Below are 17,101 nucleotides of genomic sequence, written 5' to 3' on the forward strand. Positions count from 1 at the left end.
TGTGCATGTGTGTTTGAGTTACTCATACGGGCTTGCAAAAGCTTACCGGGTTTGTTGTGTGGCAACCCGGTACACTATTCAAACGGTGTAGGGGTTAATCCTGCAGGTTAGGATAATCGGGGCTGAAGCTGAGGTAGCGCCTTTGCAGCTTTACAGTAGGAAGCCATTTTTGTAACTTTACCGTCGATAAGGACTTCCGTTGTATAGTTAACTTTGAGCTGCATTTACGTTTTATTTTGTTGTTGACAATTTAATTCGTATGCTTGTGTAATATATAACTCTATGGATGAGTGTATATTAACTTTGAGGGTTCAGGGAATCAATATCTGTGTAAGTTAAAGGAAAAAAGATTTCAGGTATTTTGTATTGATGACTGGACGTTCACGCATATATAATTATGGAGTTATATATATCGATTTTCATGTGTGTAAAATCAGGGGCGTGACAGTTGAAAAGACGAAAAAGCCCTCGTGTGCTAACCAAGTTAACGGAAAATTGGATGGAAAGTCTAAAAAAATAACGGTAGAGTGTAAATTGGCAATAATTGAAAAAGTGAAGGTGTAGATAATCAAAATTGAAATGTCGGGGAGTAAATCGGCAGCCATGAGAAAAGTTAAGGGATAATTTGGCTATTTTTCCCTTTTATGTATGACACATGTAATTGAAAAAGAAAAACGATCAAAACCTATATTTTCGGAACCCCTACCCTGGCAGCTTCAGAGCTTTACAGTGCTGAAAATCACAACATATCATGGAAGAAAAATGTGATAACTAAGCTGAAATCATTTACCAACTAGATAATAGTAATTTTTTTTCTTCAGAGAGTGGCCACTATGACTTCTCTTAAGCTTAAAATAAACATCAAAAGATCGCCAAATAATATCAAAAATATCTACTAATTAAAATTATGTATTCTAACTTGCACCAATTATAATCATACTCACTCAATATTAGAAAGGAGAAATACTAATATTTCAATTATAGAAAATAAGATTCAATCAGTTCAAACTAATATAAATATTTCCTTGGGCATGCACCATACATGTATTATGATGAACATATTCAGCCCAAGAACATCAACTTTGGATAGCAAACCACATGTCCTGCCTACAACTACAAGGACAACAGATTTGTGTTCTTCCATTCTTTGATGGATTATTGAGTTCCTATCATTATTATCTGAAGCAAGAAAGTTCATTATCAGTTGAGACATGAATGGGCCAACGATTTCTCTTCAATGAGCTCTTGTGCAGTTGCATCAAGCTTTTTCCTCGAGAACTCGTCAATCTTCAGTCCTGCATTAAAAAATAGGCAAACTCCAAATGATGAATGCACAAAAATAGCCTCGTAAAGAGGATGAGTTGTAATATAATAAAACTCGCAACCTGATTACCAGTAATCTTTTGTTAAACTGAGTTCAACTCCCTGGTTTTTTCTTAACAACTATGACTGAATGGAGACAAAATTATAAACTAACCTTGCACAATTTTCCATTCCCCTTTCTCACAGGTGACAGGGAAAGAGTAAATGAGGCCTTCCTGGATTCCATAAGAACCATCAGAATACACACCCATGGAAACATGTGTCCCCTGAATGACATTAAAGGCAACAAAGATATATTAGATTTCTATAGAGTATTTTTAAGAAAATCATTAGTATTCGGAAAAAACAAATTTCTCATAAATGTGAGAAGAAACCTTAGGAGTCCCAAGAACCCAATCGCGTATGTGATCACAGGCAGAACTTGCAGCAGACAAAGCACTTGATAGTTTCCGAGCTTTGATAATGGCAGCGCCACGCTGCTGCACGGTGGTGATGAACTCGGTATTCAACCTGGAGAAAAAATAGAGACAACATATGAGTGACACAAAACAAAGATGTCAGAATTGCCTATTATTACTTTTGAGTTACCATTGATCATCAGCTACAAGTTGTCTGACGGGTTTGTCTCCAACAGTTGCATGATTGACATCAGGATACTGAGTTGAAGAATGATTTCCCCAGATGATAACATTCTTTACATCACCAACATGAACATTTAGCCTCTGAGAGATTTGCCCCAATGCTCGGTTATGATCTAGTCGTGTAAGACATGTGATGTTTTTCTCTGGAATTGAAGGTGCATATTCTTTCAAGATGAGTGCATTGGTGTTTGCTGGGTTAGCAACCACCAGAACCTGCATGGTGTAAGCAAAGAACTTAAAACACAGTAACATTATCTCCAAACTTTGAATGTAGGCATGAACATAAACAACAGTATCACCTTGACATCTGAAGCAGCGTGCTTTTCCAATGCTGAAGCTTGACCCTTGTAGATTGATACATTTTTTGACATCACATCCTTTCTTTCCATACCTTCCTTCCTTGGGAATCCACCAACCATAACAGCAATGTTGACACCTTTACAAGCTTCCTCAACATCTGTTGTAGCCACGACACCTACAGATGTGTACATGCTAAATTCTATGACTCCTTAAAGGAAAAGATTGCTAATCTAGCTTTAAAACTTAGCATTCAACATACACACACACACACACACCCCTTAAAGTAGCATTTGAAGATTAAACCTCATTAGCATACCTTTGAGAAGAGGAAAGGCAGCATCAATCAGTTCCATTTTTACCCCATTCAAGGCCTCAGCTGCAGGAGGAATATCAAGCATGTGCAGAATCACAGGCTGATCAGGGCCAAGCATGGCCCCCCTAGCAACCATCGGAACAATAGCATAGCCTATTTGCCCTGTTGAGCATTATCAGAATTTCATGTTATATGCCTGAAAGTTACAAATCATATCAAAGATCTAAATACAAAATTACATTAAGATGTAATTCAAACGGAAAAATAAGTCCAAATCATTTTGGGACATTGCAGAAACCAGCAAAAAACCTTGAAGAATATAAATTCATCACTAGCAAGTCATTTTTGATTTCGAGTGGCCACCAAAGTTCCAAATTACATATCTTCAGTAAATTTCAGAAGAATTTTGAATAACTAATGCTTCACATTCAAAATGATGTCCCGTGTCATTATTTTCTCAACTTGAGAGACATACAATTAGATAACTCAAGCCAAGTTTTTTTGAAAATCATAAAGTTGATATCATGACATGAAATCACTTTTTATTTTATACATTGAAAAACATCATATGAAAATGAAACTTGAACACTTTTTAACTTGAAAGAGAGGGCAAAAAACAAGAGAAATGATTTGAGCCTGCCTGCAGCCCCAGTAACCAATACTATCACAGGATCCTTCTCCACATTCAAGAAGCTCCACATGTATGTAATAAGCTTCCAAAAGAAGGCAACAGTGAAAAGAACCACTAAAATTTTCTGAACCAGTTCACTGTGCTCCATATTTTTTCTCAGAAGAAACAGATTATACAATTTTTTCTCAAATAGAAAAAGATTATACAATGCAACAAACAATTCCTGTTAAAATCAAAGCACTTAATCCAGTCCCAATGAAAACAATCCATCCCCTCTGTTTTAATATACGAATCCCTCGCAAAAAGAATCTGCACGGACACCTCCAACACAAGCCAATCAGATGCCAAAACAAAGTCCAGAAGAAACTTAGAAACAGAGAATACATCTTCGGTTATTCGAAAGAAAAGAACCAATCTTTCTGTTTCGTCTCCTTAAAAACCAAGGAATACAGTATAATGCATTCTCAATCTATAGTGAAGAACACTCTCAACCTAGTCAATTAACAATGACGTTGCTTTGTAAAGGTTTTCAATTTCCGAATCATGAATTAATATAGCAAGTTTAAGGATCACATGACAACATCAAATTTAAAATTTTCCTCTCTTTATCGACATTTTTGATACAAGCGAAACAGAGAAAAATTACACACTTGAAACAGAGTTTACTTAGGATAATGACCGTACCAGCAGCACCAGTTACAAGAACTCGAACTGGGTTTTTCCCCATTGTTGAAAAGAGTGGTTCTTGATAGAAGAAAAAAGGGTCTTGGATAAGGGGTGAGATTGAATGAAAAAAATGGTGATGAGATTATTGAAAGGTGCAATGTTCTTATAAATATCGATAGGGCGTTGAGAAAGAGAAGGAGATGAGGAGGGAAAGAAGATCAGAATAACGGGAATCGAGGATAGAGATAAGCGTGATGATAGGAGAGAATGGAGACTGCAGACTTTCACAGTTATGAAGAAGCTGGAAATCGTCACCATGCAAATCACTCTAGCAAGAGTCCACTTGTATCCGCATCATATGATCTCGATGACCATATCAATATGGGCTCATTATTTAAAAAAAATAAAATAATAATAATCCTTGAATCTCATTTTTTTTTCGGATTATTAGAACAGGCTTATAGTATTTTTGGTCCAAAAAAGAAAGAAAAGGGTACCTCTCTTCTAGACCTGTAAATGAATCGGATCGACCTAAATCCAAATCCGTTTACTTAAAAATAAAAATCGATCCAAACCCGGCGGATCATTGATAATTCGATCCAAATCCGTATCCGCTGGATTAACGGATATGTGATCAGCTAATTCGACCCGTTTAAAATTTAAAATAGTAATATTAAATTTATATCATGATACATCATAAGATATTAATAAAATATTAAAACAACATGAAGAGTATCACCAAAAGTAGAGTTACATTATTAAAATTCTTAATACTTCTTGAAATCTTAGATGATGGACTGTCCCTTAGATTTCTGCAAAAAGAAATTCTTAATATTTTATATTTTATATTTTTTTTAAATAATATTATATTAATAAAAAATAACATTTTATTATCTCAAAAAGGAGCCGAGAAATTTTAAATACACACCTCAAACTACTTAATACACATCCATATTATTTTATATTTCAAATCAGGTTAAATGACTAAAATAGACATTTATGTATTAAAAGAAAAATAATAATAATAATCATATGTTCCTTATATTATTCTATAATTATAAACACAATGAATTTCTATACATGGCATCCTCATTTAAAACAAGAATAAAGTTAGAAACCATCTAATTTAAATTTTTCTTAAATGAATTGTAATTAAATGGGGTGAGATACCTTGTAATTTAGAATTTCGAAATCAATAGCGTTAAATGTTTTTAAAACATATCCCTTTACTCCCACTTTTTAGTTCATTTTTTTTTATCTAAAAGTGATGATTAGACAATTTCTTATCTAATATAAAACATCACAAGTATAAAACTTTGTAATTGTTAATGTGTTTGACCATCCAATGATAACTTCGTAGTTCCACCATTGTGGAGAAACTACTGATACAGTTTTGGTTGAATGTTCGACTCAAAATTTTATACTTGATCAATAGGGTGTTTGGTGGATGAGAACTCAAATAATACAAAACCTGTTTCTAAGCATCTATTTGAACTTTGAAGGGAACAATAATGAATCCTTATGGATTTCCCAATAACTAACACAAGTAATTAATATGGTCAATTATATATACTAATCAAATGTTAAATAATAGTGTATTTCATGATTTTTAGGTTTAAGGATATTTTAAGTAATTTGGGTTGTGTATTTAGTAAAATGTTAGAATGAGAAATTAAATGGTAGGTGTATTGAGTAAGGAGTGTGTATTAAGTGATTAGGGGTGTGTATTTAAAACTTCTCAAAGGGGCTGGATCATTAACGGATCGTATTTGATCAGTTAAATAAACGGGTTAACGGATTTGGATCATTAACGGATCAACGGATCAAAATTTTCTAACCAAACCCGTCCAATAGCTAAGGATCTGGAGTAGGGCTGTCAATGGGTCGTGTCGGGTTGGATTCATGTCGGGTCAATGTATTTGTAGTGCCGCAATATACAAACCCAAACCCAACCTATTTAATAATCGTGTCAAAAATTTAAACCCAAACCCAAACTATTTATTAAACGGGTTACCCATTTCCATCCCACTTAACCTATTTAACAAATAGGTCGCGTCGTGTTAGACAAAATAACTCATTTAAGGGTCAACAATGTGACCCATTTAACTAAAAAAATGCATAAATTGATTAAACTCACTAAAAACTCCACAAGACTAAGAATATAAATAATTATATATATTCATAAATAATTAAATCCAATAATTATAAAGCAAAATATTTCAAATTGTCTAATCCTATGATCAAATACTCCCAACGTCCAAAATTTCAAGAAGAAGTATAGCATAATCGGGTTATACGAGTTCACTTCGTGTTGGTGGGTTAACCCGTAGCCGACCCATTTATTAAATGGGTCATGGCGGGTTGACCCACGGCTGATCCGCTTTTTAATCGTGCGGGTTCAACCCACTTTATTTCGTGCGGGTTTCGAGTCGTGTTATCGGGTCGTGTCGGAATTGACAGCCCTAATCTGGAGTGGGTTCGGATCAAAATCCGGTCCATTTACAGGTCTACCCTCTTCTATAGGCAAGTTCGTTGCTTTTTGTACTTATTTCTTTGTTAGAGAGAGAGAGAGAGAGAGAGAGAGAGAGAGAGAGAGAGAGAGAGAGAGTTATTTCTTTGTTATAGAGCATATCGAAGAGATGTCTCCAAGTTCAATATCAAAGTTAGCACCGTGGAAGAGATGTCTCCAAGTTCAATATCAAAGTTATCACCGTGGATTCCTTGATGGTAGATATAGTAATTCTTATTGAGAATTTTGTATACCATACTATTTTCATGTCATATTCTTTCTCACAATCGTTCAATCCCTGAGGTATTCATGAACCATATGAGAAAAGTGTGGTGTTCTTCAATAAAACATTAGCTGGATTGGAATTAATAATAAATTTCAAAAACATTTAGACCTCGTTTGGTTCGTAAAAATGAAAATAATTCTTTTGTTTTTTAAATGAGATGGAAAATTAAAAGATTCTCATAAATTTTTCATTCTGTTGTTGTTGTATTACTAGGAAATTTATATCACTTTCCCCAACTTTTTCTCTTTCTTTGGGAAATTTGTTCATTTCATTGTGCTTACCAAACACAGAAAATGAATGAATCCCTCAGGGCATGTGAAATGCTCTAACTGTACATTGCAGGCTTGCAGCACAGTGCCTAGCCACTTTGACAACTTCGTGAATCGAACGCGGATAAAGGGCACTTCCCAATCAACACGCTCCATCAATAGACCGCTAAACCAAACGAGGCTTTATCTTAAAACAACCACAATCTAGTGCAATTCTGCATGATGAAGAATGGGAACAATCTATTTAAACTATTCAATTTTATCCCCAGATATAACCCAACAAAATAGGAAGATCTACTTAATTATTTAAAAAAAAAAAAAAAAACTAAGTGACAAATCTTTCTGATAAACAACTTCCAAAAATATGCTGGTCCCTTCTTGGGCTGGTGGCCTTTGCTTTACTTGTGAAGACTAGTAGGTCCAAGGATCGACGGGCATCACCAAACAACAAGAAATTCCAAAAATACAAAACAAAAATCCAAATCCCTCACCCCAAAATCATACTCTCTTTTCTTTCTTGTTCATCCATGGTATCACAAAGTGTTCCACCTCTAGTGTCTGGCAGAAAAGCCACAAAAAATCCAGACACAAATATAGCCACTCCAAAAACTCCATATGAAAGAAACCCATTGCTGCTTCCAACTGAAACCAACATTGAACTAAATACAGCACTCAAAATATATGACTGCCTCAACAAAGATGTAGCAGAGTTCCTCACACAAGTTGGGAACAACTCCACTGTAAACATAGATATCAGATTCCAAGCTGTTCGTGAGCAAAAGAAAGAAGCCAACTCCAGCACAATTCTAATCACTTTTTGCTTATCACCCACCACAGCACATACCACACCACAAATCCCACTTACCAAACAAAACCAAAGCACTGAGAGTTTCCTGCTCCATTTTTCTAGTATGATCAATGTGAGTGGATATGAAGGTATCTCTAACAAAGCATTGAACATAACACTTAGGTAGATATTGAATCCTAAATTTCCAACCCCTAGTGGCATACCATAGTAGACCATTCCAATGCCGAAACCAAGCACCATAACTATTAGTGTTCTCTTCATAGCCCATTTCTTGGCAAACAAGTCCTTCATTGACTTGTATGGATCAATAGATTTTGTAGATTCCGGTACCTGAGAGAGCAAGTCTGCTGACAACAACACCGAGTTGAATTCACTATTCGGGTTTGACAATGCAGATTTCTTCAGTATTGCTATGGCTTCTTCTCCACGGCCATTCATGAAGAGCCATCTTGGAGACTCCTTAACAAAGAACTGAAGCAAGAAGCAGTAAAGCATTGCAGGAATTGAAGTACATAGATACAAAGCTCTCCATGAATTAGCTCTGTTAATGTAAGCAATAGCTGGTAGTGACAAAAAACCAAGTGTAAAAAAGAAGAACTGCATGATTCCAACTCTAGGCCTCCATTTTCTTCCAACTCTCTCCATCAACAACACCAGCACACATGTACTAATACACGAACGGCCAATTCCACTTACGAATCTCAGTGCAGAGTAAATCCACACATTTGTAGAGAAGATTGTTGCAAATGCAGCAACAGACATTGTAATGCAAGAGATTACTAGCAGTCTCTTGCGGCCGAGCGAGGAATCAGCTAGAGTGCCAAGAAGCAACCCACCTATCACACCACCCATGAAGTAAGACGAGGCTGGAAGGCCTGTGATGAATGAGCTTGAACATTGGAGGTTCCAATCTGATATGATTGTCTTGGAGGAAATTGAATCCCAAGCCCAATCAGAGGTAGACAGATCACAGATATCTGAGCTTGAGTTGCAAGTTGTGGTGCCACTGGTGCAGTGCCATGTAGGTGTGGCATCTGTGTAGACACTGATAAAGGTTTGGGTTCCATCAAAGAGTGATGCCAAGGAAACAAGGATGGATTGCAAGAATTGGTTCCAACCAAAACTTGCTTCACTCTGCTCAATTATTTGGTCCAAGGAGTGGTGGAGATTGTTGCTTGGAGTTTCTGGATCTTCTTCTCTATTGGGTTGAGGCAGAAGAGAAGTTGGATCAGCCATTGTTAGCTAGCAGATCAGGATTTCTGGGTTGTAACTTGAAGATTTGACAATGGATGGAGGCAAACGATCTACTTGTCTTTTTCCAAATGGTCATATATTTATTCTTGATTGACACAAAGTAAGCACTTTCATTTTCAATTTGCTGTCTCTAATCCAAGAATTAAAAAATTGAACTGAAAAACAAGTTTGTTCCGGTGCATATGTAAATTAATGATTAATAAGAAAAGGAGAGCAGAGTATCTGAATTTTTTTAGTGTCTCTTCGCCTCAACCAGAAGGCAAACAGAACAATGGTTCTGTCGAATATTTGTTCTTGTTGGGATTGAAGAATTTATTTGGAACAGTAGTTTGAAGCCAACATGATTTGCTTTACGTACTAGAAGAGTACATTTTCTGTAAATTTACACTAACATTTTCCTTATATCAGCTCTAGTTTTGATATCTTGGACCTTAGACGAGATCCTCATTAGTTGTTTCAATGAGTAACTTGACAGCATTCTAATTCATTAATAACCAAAAACTTTATGTACTAGTAAACTACATTATTTGTATATTACACTAACATATTTATATATCTATACTATGGGGTCCGGATCAAGGGGCACTATATCTTATACAAATTTTGACACACTTTGTGAGCCATTAGATTTTAAAATGTTCAATGGTTCAGATTTATTGTTTGAATGATGTCAACACAACACCAAATTATGTGAAAATGACATGACATTACATATTTCTAATCTAAGATTTGTTCAAGTAAACCCTAATTTGTGTTTAGCCCAAACTCTAGGTTACTTGACCTAGTGGTAATAGGGTTAAATTAGAAGGATCTAGATTCCTATTCAATGTACGATTATTTTCCTTGTATGATTGAGATTCTATACATTGTAATCCTCTATATAAAGAGATCCCTATTATCAATAAGAATACACAGCGATTTCCTCTCAATTCTCGTTTCCCTAAAACACGTTATCAGCACGAAGCCCTAACCCTGAAATAAATAGCCAAACCCTGATTCAAAAAGCTAAAAACCTTGAATCCGAATACAAAACATTGAAGCCTTTTCTGCCTCCACCTCACACCTTGAAGAACTTGATCCAAGGAGTCCAGAACCGGTGGCCCCACCCTAAGAACCTGCCGGAAACCTACCGAACCGGCCACCGGAAGCTACATACGACTCGCAGCAAATATTCCACCGGTTCACCATCTTCCAGACCTCCAATTTCCACCAAATTTTGGTAGCAGAAGCCCCTTGATCTGAAGTTTCAGGAACCGGAAAAAAAAGTCCAAAAACTAGCCTAAAACTTGCTAAACCGGCCACCTGATCGTCCAACAGAAAAGAAGAAAAGAAAAGAAGAAGAAAGAAGCAGCTTAGCCTAAAAGGAAGAAGTTAAAGCCCAGCCCACTGCCACGTCAGCACAGGACCCCACTGTCACGTCATCACCCGGACCCCACTGCCACGTCAGTACAGGACCCCACTGTCACGTCAGCACCCGGACCCCACTGCCACGTCAGCACAGGACCCCACTGTCATGTCAGCACCCGGACCCCACTGCCACATCAGCAGCCAGGCCCCACTGCCACGTCAGCATCCGGTCAACGCCTGTCAACCATGTTCCGGCGATTTTTCCGGCCATTTTCCTATCACTTTTTCAGGTCAACTTTTCCGGCGACCTATTTCGAGGTATTTTTTACTAAACGTTCCCGTTTTTTAGGGTTTTTAAATTTAATTTCTCTTCCTTTTCGGGGACTTGAAATCTCCCTTCTTCTACCCCCCTTTCTTTATCATAGGGGAGACCAAATTAAGCCTAACTGTGGGGGTTCGTGCTCACTCCAAGCTTGGAGCTTGTAGAGTTCTCCAAACTTAGAGTTTGTTGAGATAAAACGATCGACCACAAACAACATTGTTTCGATCTAATCCAACCCCTCTTGGAATTGAATTTCTTGGAAGCGACTACGCTCGGAAATTCCTAATTTCTTGGAAGCGATTATGCTCAGAAATTTTTTTTTCTTTTCGTGGTAGCCTTTTTCGCTCCTAAACTAACCCTAATTTCTTATTCTTTTTCAGGATGAGTAACCTGAACAAATTGAACTTTGCTCTATTGGGAACAACTGGCTCTGAATATCATAAGTGGGTTTGTGATATCCGCCAGCATCTCAAGACCGATGGAATCTTGGATACGATTCTTGAGCCTGCCAGGACGTGCTAACTGTTGAGCAAGCTCAAGCTTTGGAAGCAAATAGAGCAGCCTTAGAGGCAAATAAGGCGAAAGCCATCATCCTAATGACTCGTCATATGGATGATTCACTCCAGTACGAGTGTATGAATGAAGAAGACCCCAGAAGGTTGTGGGTCTCACTCGAAGATAGATTTGGCAATGTCCGTGACTCCCTGCTTCCTGACCTAGAAGTGAGATGGCATAGCCTCTGCTTCTGTGATTTCAAGTCAGTTCTTGACTACAACTTGGAAGCACTTTGCATTAAATCCTTAATGGAATTCTGTGGTAAAGAGATCACAAATGCGATGTTGATTGAGAAGACTCTCTCTACTTTCCCCTTCTCTGTATTGATGGTTGCTAAGAACTATCGAATCGATGTTACTAGAAGACGAATCACAAGGTTTCATGAGCTCATTGGAGCTATGAATGTCGCTAAAAAGCATGACAACATCCTTGTGAAGAACTATAAATCGAGATCCGTGGGAACAGGGCATATTCTGGAATCCAATTATAGTCGCGCTCCTAAGAGAAGGCGCCAAGAGCGAAACCCTAATCTTAGGGATACTTCTAGACGTTCTGGTCCATATAATCGCTCTACTTGGGAAGGTAACAGCCAGAATAGGCGAACACGGAACCGAAGAGGTCAACGTGGAAAGAGAGAGGGAGGCAACGCCTCTGGCCATGTTGGTGGCGCCACCAACACTAAGAGCCATCTAAATGATGCTTTCAAAGTGCCTCAATCAATGGAGTTTGAGCAAAGAGATGTATGTTCTCGATGTGGAGTGTCTGATCATTGGGCACACATTTGTAGAGCTCATGAAGAAATTGTCACCGCCTACAAAGCATATTGTGAAGCAAGAGAAGCTCACTATATGAAACAAGAAGATCAAGAAGATGATCTAGAGTGAAGGGTTGAAGACCACAAATCTGGCTGGGATCAATAGATCGTCAATTCTGTTTAAGTCTTTATTTTTCCAAGAGATGTAATAGTCAATTGTCATATATTTTTGTAGTAAATGCCAATGGTTCAGTTTTTCTTCAAAGTAGGCTCACTCAAAGTAAGTGTGATGTCTAGGAAGGTTCTGAGATTAGTGGTACTTAAGCGAGCCTTGCTCCACCGACATCTCTCTACCCACCTGGTCACATTTATTTTGGAATTACCGAAAGAAGTTAGACGACTACCATTGTTTTGCATTAGCTATCATTTTGGATTAGATTTTGTTTAGTCAAAGAGACAAAGATGTAACTCCGTTGGCTTATGAATAAAATTTCGAGTTCTTCATGACTCCATTTTGATTCTGAGCATATGACTTTTGTGACTACGATGGCTGGGCCATCAGTATAAATTCAAGGACATGGAATAGGCCAAGTTCCACTTGCCAAATGGCACCTTAATTACTGTCGCATAAACTCTCTATACTTCTAGGGCGAATCACACCTATGAATAGCCAACGGATTTCTTGCGAAAATGCATGTAGAGAACGAAAATGAGTTCCTTTGCAATACCTCTAATGATTGCGAACAAACGCGCATCTTAGAGAAGTTTATGTGTCTCTCTAGTGGATTCTATGTCACTATTTGAGCTATTAATCCAATAAAGTTATAAGAGAAGATCTCTTGGATTTAGACACATATTGGCTTTGTCATGACAGGATAGATCATCCTAGTCATGATATGATGATCCGTCTACTAAAGACTTCACATGGACATCATTCCTTTCAAGCAAAACGAAGCATGAATCATAAGTTGATTTCTGGACTAAGTGTGACCGACGCTGCTGCCTAGGGCACCGCCTCCGTCCACCACCAGGTTGGGGCTGGCACAGTCCCTATCCATGACACCATGGATAGCGTCCATCATGGTGATGCTGCAATCACCAACTTGCTTCAAATAGTGTTTCAGACGCTCAGGTCTAACCAAAATTCTCATTGGTTGCTTCTAAAGCATCTCGCTCGTTTTACAAAACCCGTCCCTTAGGGAATTTAGGACAAAGACCGTCCTATGTAAAGGAAATGGACATACTCATTCTGTTCTTATATAGAATCCATGGGGATTCTGTGGATTGATTCAACCAACTTGCGGACGCTTAAATATTTCATGATGATGGTTGACACGCAAACACGTTGGTCACGTGTTGTGCCATTGTCCACCTATAAATGCTACTTATGCTACACTCTTAGCACATATCATATGACAATGGGCTCACTCCCCAGATCATCCTATTCAGTTAATTGGATTTGACTATACTAGAGAGTTTACATCGAAAGCCTTTCGATGGATATTGCAATGGGACTGATGTTGGACATCACATTCCCATGTACACACCCAAATGGTCTTGCGAAAATGACTACGATGGTAGTCCAGACATTGGTAATGCGCACCAATCTCCTTATATCCTAGGGTGATGCAATATCGCATGCAGCTATGCTAATTCGTCTACGACCTACCTCCACTCAATGTACCTTTGCGTTACAGCTAGTCACTGGGTACAAGTATCATACTTACACATATTTGAGTGAGCCATTTATGTGCCAATTGCGCTGCTACAACATAGGTCCTTACAGACGAATGGGCAACTACGTTGGATTTGAGACTCCAACAATCGTCCGCCACTTAATGCCCTTGCAAGACGATCTCATTACCGCTAGCTTTTCGGGTTGTCACTTTGATGAGATAGTCTTCCCGTCGTTAGGGGCAGATAAGAACACGGATGTTCAGCAGGAACGACAGGAATTGTCGTGGCCTATCCCCACTATGTCTCTCTCGATCCCTGTTAAAGTGACGAGATCACACAAATATGCTGCAAACAAGCCTGTAGGGAAGGACGTCCCTACGAGAGAACGTAGCGCCACCCTACACTGAGGTAGGCATGGCGTCAACGCTGAAGAGAGTGGCACTCTGGCGTTACAGGCCATGGCCCCAGCTAGGATCCGTGGGAGGCCCGTAGGTTCGAAGGATGCTTTGGCACACTCCAATCCTTTGATCATCGACACTCAAAATCTGTCTCATGAGAATCTTCCAGGTTATGGTTATCGTTGGGGGACGTCTCAACGTCAAAACCTATTCTTGAGAGTATAGAGCTCTATGAAAATTACACTAGTGTACATGAGACGTGGGATAGAAACTCCATCATAATTGATGATGTAGTTGCGCATTTCGTTGCGCATGAGTTTGTTGAGTCAGATGATATCGAACCGCGCTCCATTGATGAATGAATGCCAACGTAGAGAAATTTGGCCTAAATGGAAAGATACGATCCAGGTTAAGATAGATTCTCTAACGAAGAGGAAGGTTTTTGAGCCAGTGATGCCAACACCTCTTAACATAAAACCTATTGACTAATGGGTCTTTGTTAGAAAGCGTAGTGAGAAAAAGAGATGGTAATCTCACCTTATGGCGCAAGGTTTCTCATAAAACGCCCTGGAATCGACTACGATGAGACATATTCTCTCGTAATGGATGTCATTGCACTCCACTACCCTGTCAGTTTGGTAGTTTCCGAATAACTGAACATGCAGCTTACAAATGTGGTCACTACGTATCTCTATAGGGATCTAGATACGGAATATACATGAAGGTTCATGGCGAACTTCATTTACCCAAGTCAAGTGACTCTAGACCACGGAGCGCGTTTACAAAGAGGTTGAAACGCTCACTAAAATGACTACTTGATTGGGAAGGGATATGCCCACGCGTTTCCATAACAAGTTTCGGATTCCATCGCGGTTCATGTTGGACATGATCTTCATTAGAAGCCCTTAAAGAGTTAAGGGAAACCGCTGAACACTTGAAATCCGATTTTGAGATGAAGGATTATGGGAGAACACGATTATGTCTTAGTTTGGAACTTGAGCATCGTGTCGACAGATGCTTAGGCATTTTGACAAAGTCAAACCTGCAAGCACCCCCATGATCGTCCGTAGTCTTGATCCTGAAAAGGGCCCTCTTCGTCTGAAGGAAGATGACGAAGATGTGCTAGAGGCAGAAGTGCCTTACTTGAGTACAATAGGCGCATTATTGTACTTAGCTTAATGCACAGGACCGAACATCTCATTTGCAGTGAACTTGTTAGCTAAGGTATAGCTATGCGCCAACACGACACCATTTTGATTGGTGTAAAAGATATCTTTCAGTACTTGAGATGTACAATTGATATGGGCTTGCTCTATCCCTATAGAGAAAAGATGGATTCGGACCCATCACACACCAGAAACACCGTCAACGCTGGCCTGTGTTCTCTATCCCCATCCCAAAATGATTTAAGTGTTTTGGAAGGTTTTGCTGATGCTGGGTACCTCTCTGACCCACACAAAGGTCGCTCCCAAACTGGTTAAGTGTTCACCATGGGAAAAGACCGTGATATCTTAGAGGTCTACAGAACAAACCGTCGCTATATTTTTGAACCATGCAAAGATTATTGCTCTTCACGAAGTGGTTCGTGAATGTTTGTGGATTAGATCCATAATCACGGATGTTCGAACAATTGTGGTTTGAAGTCTACCACAAGATGAGCCTACGAGCATTTAGGATAATGTTGTTCGTTTTGAACAAATGAAGCAAGGCTACATCAAAAGCGAAAACACCAAGCATAATCAGCAACAACAGACTCTCCTCAAATACCAAAGTGAACTAGGTTCAATCTGAGGATAATGTGGCAGACTTGTTTACTAAGTCATTGCCCAAATCCACGTTCGAGAAACATGTGGCAAGAATTGGCTTGCGGAAATTATCTGAACTCCCATGATCGTAGTCATCAGGGGGAGATGTCTACATGTTCATCTTGAAATGTGAAGGGTGTGTTGTGCTCTTTTTCCCCTTCGACCGAGGTTATTTTTGTCCCATTGGGTTTTTGTTACTCGGCAATGTTTTTAACGAGGCAACGAGAGAAGCACCGCATTTGGGCAACACAAGGGGGAGTGTTCAAGTAAACCCTAATTTGTGTTTGGCCCAAACTCTAGGTTACTTGACCTAGTGGTAATAAGGTTAAATTAGAAGGATCTAGATTCCTATTCAATGTACTATTACTTTCCTTGTATGATTGAAATTATATACATTATAATCCTCTATAAAAAGAGGCCCCTATTATCAATGAGAATACACAGCGATTTCCTCTCAATTCTTGTTTCCCTAAAACAAGATTAAACTTTTCTTCCTTATAAGAAAAAAATAAAATTAAAATTTGGAGAATCAAAATTAACCGTACACGATAAAAAACTAAAAAGAAAAAAAGAAGAAGAACGAGCAAAGAACAAGAGTTCCCAATTCCTATCACAATTCTACAGGCCTTCAATTATATTACTCCTCATTCCTCACAAGAGTAGTGAGATGAAAAACTTACTTATCGTATCACCATTGACATCTCTTTTCCATCAATTAACATGAAATCTAAAAAAGCGGGGCATTGCTTTTTTCTTCCCCACGTTGCAGACAAGATCCACCTACTCTCTCTAGAGCCTCTATTAATTGCAAGCATGTTTGATTCTTGATGGTAAGAGCAAATTCCAAAACTTGGCTGACGAGTTTGATTCTCTATGCTCTTCCCTTCCTATGAATAAGAATATCAGAGAAACATAATACCATATAGGTTTAGGAAGAGTTGGAATCTGCTCGACCATGTTCCTCATAAAACAGAAAGTTTTGACATGATCATTAACAAAGGTAATTGAATACCACAAACTTCACAACCAATTCTAGGCCTAAACCCTAAATTTAATTGTTTTTAAGTCGACAAAAGAACAAGATAAATATATACTTGTGTTCTTGTTGTGAGTATTTTTTAGTTCCAATTAGCAAAGTAATTGGGAGGATGCATGGAGACTAGAGCTTGGAGTTGGAAAGGACGATGAGAGCTTGAAGTTAGAGAAGATGATGTTCCTTTTGGCGTTTGGCATGCTCTTCTGC

General features: G+C 38.5%; 2 protein-coding genes across 3 annotated transcripts; both read right to left on the bottom strand.

Moving 5' to 3' along the window:
- Positions 1–949: 949 nt before the first annotated feature.
- On the bottom strand, positions 950–4,086 carry LOC112201569 (malate dehydrogenase, cytoplasmic). Of its 2 annotated transcripts, none has more exons than XM_024342477.2 (7): positions 3,893–4,086; positions 2,581–2,739; positions 2,264–2,439; positions 1,912–2,177; positions 1,698–1,833; positions 1,478–1,589; positions 950–1,295 (listed from the first exon to the last, which is right to left on the bottom strand). In XM_024342477.2, exons 1-7 carry the CDS (start codon positions 3,933–3,935, stop codon positions 1,201–1,203), a joined length of 987 nt encoding a protein of 328 aa, XP_024198245.1. In that variant the 5' UTR covers positions 3,936–4,086; the 3' UTR covers positions 950–1,200. The 2 variants fall into 2 exon arrangements, with proteins under 2 accessions (XP_024198245.1, XP_024198244.1); XM_024342476.2 differs by lacking the exon at positions 3,893–4,086 and adding an exon at positions 3,218–3,471.
- Positions 4,087–6,919: 2,833 nt separating this feature from the next.
- Positions 6,920–9,109, bottom strand: LOC112201568 (organic cation/carnitine transporter 2). Its single transcript, XM_024342475.2, has one exon. The coding sequence runs from the start codon at positions 8,980–8,982 to the stop codon at positions 7,426–7,428; it is 1,557 nt and encodes a 518-aa protein (XP_024198243.1). The 5' UTR covers positions 8,983–9,109; the 3' UTR covers positions 6,920–7,425.
- Positions 9,110–17,101: the final 7,992 nt, after the last annotated feature.

The sequence above is a fragment of the Rosa chinensis genome, chromosome 5 (genome assembly GCF_002994745.2).
Source record: "Rosa chinensis cultivar Old Blush chromosome 5, RchiOBHm-V2, whole genome shotgun sequence".
NCBI classification, from domain to species: Eukaryota; Viridiplantae; Streptophyta; class Magnoliopsida; order Rosales; family Rosaceae; genus Rosa; species Rosa chinensis.